This window comes from Vigna umbellata, chromosome 2 (assembly GCF_029865625.1).
Source record: "Vigna umbellata cultivar VRB3 chromosome 2, Vumbellata_1.0, whole genome shotgun sequence".
Taxonomy (NCBI): Eukaryota; Viridiplantae; Streptophyta; class Magnoliopsida; order Fabales; family Fabaceae; genus Vigna; species Vigna umbellata.
Genome location: NC_142166.1, coordinates 46,173,209 through 46,175,396, shown reverse-complemented (window position 1 = coordinate 46,175,396; position 2,188 = coordinate 46,173,209). Strand labels below are relative to the sequence as shown.

At 30.9% G+C, this 2,188-nt stretch overlaps 1 protein-coding gene across 1 annotated transcript; it reads left to right on the top strand.

Annotated features, from left to right (window-relative positions):
- Positions 1-579: 579 nt before the first annotated feature.
- Positions 580-1,958, top strand: LOC124844243 (putative 2-oxoglutarate-dependent dioxygenase AOP1). The gene is made up of 3 exons (XM_047321136.2): positions 580-1,001; positions 1,140-1,470; positions 1,561-1,958. Exons 1-3 carry the CDS (start codon positions 622-624, stop codon positions 1,792-1,794), a joined length of 945 nt encoding a protein of 314 aa, XP_047177092.1. The 5' UTR covers positions 580-621; the 3' UTR covers positions 1,795-1,958.
- The last annotated feature ends 230 nt before the right edge of the window (positions 1,959-2,188 follow it).

Sequence of the window (2,188 nt, the reverse complement as noted above, 5' to 3'; positions counted from 1 at the left end):
TTATTATTGTCATTATTAATAAGAAGACACGTATTATGAGTATGTTTATTTTTTAATAATAACAAAAAATAATAAATTTTTATTATTATAGTTATGAAATAACCTTAAATAACGTTTATAATTTTATTGTATGTAATTTTTGCTTTTTAGATAATTTTTTTTATTATAAATAGTTATTTTAGTTTTAGAAATAGTTAAATTTTAGAAAAAGAAAGTCAAACCGAAAAAAAAAAGATAAATTTTTAAAAGACAATGTCTTAGAATAAATTTGGTAAAATAATTATTTTGGTTTAAAATAATTATGCTTTTTGACGGTTTTTAATTATTATGATGAAACATTATATAAATAAAAGTAATTTTGTCACCGATTTTAATTGTTTGTAATTTTATTTTTTAACAATTTAAGGAGCATTTAATTTTTTTTTTACAAATGGTTTTTAACCTATATAATTTTGAAGATTATCATAATTATTAGAAATTTCAGCAGTAAACAAACACAATATGTTTTTTTAGTGAGGATAGGTGGCTAATACTTTGACTCGTTGATATTCTTGTATGACAAACTCTATATATATAAAAGACAGAACTGGGTGTAAGAAAAGAAGCCAAAGATAAAGTAAAATGGAAAGTGAGAATATGATAATTCCATGCTTTGATTTCTGCAAGGGTGGGATGAGATTGGAAGAAGGGAGTGAGGAGTGGAAAGAAATGAGCAAGAAGGTGAAAGAAGCGTGTGAGAATTACGGTTGCTTCCTCTTAAGGTGTGACGAGATCCTCCCCAAGAGTGTTTGTGAAGAAATGTTTCATCACATGAAAGCTTTGTTTGATTTGCCTGAAGAAACGAAACACCAATATGTAACTCTAAGGCCTTATAGGAACTACACTGGCAAGAACCCTTTCATTCCCCTCACTGAAAGCTTTGGCATCGATGATACTACTCTCTCTGATAAGGCTGAAGCCTTCACTAATCTCATGTGGCCACAAGGAAACCCACCTTTCTGGTATTTATAACTTCTTCTCTTACTTCTACTTTATTATTTTGATTTTGTTCTGAATTATGAGTTATTTTGAATCATTACTATTAGACCTCTTATTCCTTAAATTGGTACTATAATTATATTTACCTTTTGAACTTTCAGTGAGACACTAAACACCGTGAGCTTAAAGATGCTAGAACTATGTTTCCTTGTCTTGAAAATGATTGTGGAAGGTTATGGTCTTCCCCAACATTACATTTCAGATGCCGAAAACATGAAAAGCTCGAGCTTTACACGATTGGGGAAATACAAAGTTTCTGAAAGCAATAATGAATACGAAACTGTTCTTCCAGCTCACACCGACAGTAGTACTTTAACCATTTTATGCCAAAAAGATGTTCAAGGACTTGAGGTGTTAAACAAAACAGACAAATGGATTGAAATGGAGATACCACGTGATGGCTTTGTAGTCATTATTGGTGATGTACTAAAGGTATATGCATATATAAGTAGAGAGAATAGAAACTCTTTGACCATATATAGATTCATTGAATGATTAAAAAGAAGTTGCATGAATGAACAGGCCTGGAGCAATGGGAGACTTCATCCAGTCACACACAGAGTGGTGTTGAGAGGAGTGAAAGAGAGATACACATTTGGACTTTTTGCAAACGCAAAGGAAGAGATCAAAATTGAGGTTCCCGATGAGTTGGTGGATAGCATTCATCCCTTACGTTATCGTCCATTCACTTATGGAGAATTCTTCAACAGCTATGTTGCAAATCCCATGGAGGCTCTTCAATTTGCATCTATTTGAAAGCGATATTTATGAACAGGAGCAGAGATTGTTGCATATATCTCGTTATATATGTAATGCAGAATAATTAGAGGGACTTTTGCATTAATAAAACTTTTCAGATCTATTATATATGCACATTATTTATTTGTTTTCATTGTGGGGTGGTTTGAATTGTACACCAATTATTTGAATCTTATCCATGCACAAAATGAAAATCAATAGTTGTGTTGTGTAACACCAGATTTGAAGCAACATGCATGGCAACATGATTCTCACAAAATAATGTAATTACTTGTGTTTGTGTAACCTTCAAATCTTTCAATGATTATTTATGAAGATTTTGAAAAAAACAAAAGAAGCACTGAATTCAAACAAATCTTAAAGCATGAAAGAAATGAACTTTGTTAAAGAA